This window comes from Cyprinodon variegatus, unplaced genomic scaffold (assembly GCF_000732505.1).
Source record: "Cyprinodon variegatus isolate N-32 unplaced genomic scaffold, C_variegatus-1.0 Scaffold2082, whole genome shotgun sequence".
Lineage (NCBI taxonomy): Eukaryota > Metazoa > Chordata > Actinopteri > Cyprinodontiformes > Cyprinodontidae > Cyprinodon > Cyprinodon variegatus.
In genome coordinates, this window is record NW_015152535.1 from 12,341 (window position 1) to 13,827 (window position 1,487).

The following is a 1,487-nucleotide window of genomic DNA, read 5'->3' on the forward strand; positions in this document are numbered from 1 at the left end:
CAGTGGGAGCAGGTCGACCTGTGGCTGAACAGGACACAACTGACTCTGCAGAAACATTCGATCTCCTGATATCAAGGATGGGATCATGCAGCTCTGGGATGAGGAAAAAAAGGTATACGAAATCACATTTGTGTAGAAAAGAGCCATTACAGATGTTTCGATGCTCTACAGCATGTCTCCTTTCCTCACCATAGAGTCTGAGGCAGGTCCTGACAATCAGAGCTCCTCTAGGATAGGTGTTAAACAGACATTGGTAGCAGCCTTCATCCTCCTCCATCACCTTCCTGATCACCATGGAGCAGCTCTGAAGATTTTCACAATGAAAATCAATCATCTCAAGACCAGCTCTAACTCTGTAACCATATATTCTGGTGTAGTTGGCGAGATTTAGTTTGCCATTGGAAAGGACTTTCTGCCAGGTGATCTGGAGGACATCTTTATCTTCAGTGAGCTGAAAGCTCAGAGAGGCTTGGCCTCCCACTGGTGCCCACACAGTCTTACTTGTTTTTATGGGGGCCAACTGACCTAAAAAAAAAAATAAAAGAATGTCTTTAGAGTTAATACTCTACCATCAACTCTCATCAGCTTCCTGGCCCTTTGAAGAGAAGCACCAATATCACATCAAGTTGCCCATTCCACCATGTTTTAACATGGAGACATACAAGGTGATGGGTGTTGTTAGGTTTACAGCAAACATGGCAGAGACCCCTCCTGGTAAGTTTGCATTTGTGCAATGTTTTCTTTTTCCAGATGATGGGATAAACAGAGATGTGTGAGATATAACTTCCTTGAACCTTAGCATGGTATAGAGTTTCAAGGCCTAGAAGGTCCTATATTCACATGCTGGAGTGACTACCTACGTTCACAATGCAGATTTATTATTTTTTTGCCTGTATCAGACATTTTCTTGAATGTCTGAATAATACAGATGCAGTAAAATAAAAAAAAGTGGATTGTATTTTAAACTTTTACAGAATAATTGAGTTTTGTTTTTTCATATTTTCAATATAAATCTTAATTCATCTGCTAATTGTCATATATACCCACTCAAATCAAGACACCAATGTAGCATTACTACCTATGGACTGCAGAAGATCTTTAAATTCATAGGGAAGCGGCTGTTCCAACGGTTGCAGTTTCGAATTCTCCGGAGTGGTGCCCGACTTGTGAATATGGAAGAGTGAATAAAGTGAATGTGATTGGTTGATTATCAAGGAGGCGGGATTGTTGTAGCGGAAAGTTCGCAAGCATGTTTGTTTGTGGTCTGCGTTTCGGAAGCATCTTGCTAACCACTTAGCAACGACACTGTCAAGGAACACTATGGACAGCGGAAACATGCAAATGGAGGACGGTTTTGTGTTGGAGGTCGTGGATGAGTCTCCTCCGTCTTAGAGTTTCTATTTAGAGGAGGAAAGCGGGGATGAAGTTGTTATGGAAGAGGACGCCAGGGTGGCAGAAGCTTGGTTTGGTGTAGAAGGCTTACAGCC

At 42.2% G+C, this 1,487-nt stretch overlaps 1 protein-coding gene across 1 annotated transcript in view; it reads right to left on the reverse strand.

Moving 5' to 3' along the window:
- The window catches only part of LOC107105127 (OX-2 membrane glycoprotein-like), an 8,070-nt gene that overhangs the window by 1,281 nt on the left and 5,302 nt on the right, over nucleotides 1-1,487 (reverse strand). Inside the window, exons 2-3 of the mRNA XM_015405247.1 lie at nucleotides 190-525; nucleotides 6-93 (exon numbers count right to left, since the gene is read on the reverse strand). Coding sequence (XP_015260733.1) covers nucleotides 6-93; nucleotides 190-525 — 424 coding nt within the window. The remainder of the gene's footprint in view (nucleotides 1-5; nucleotides 94-189; nucleotides 526-1,487) is intronic.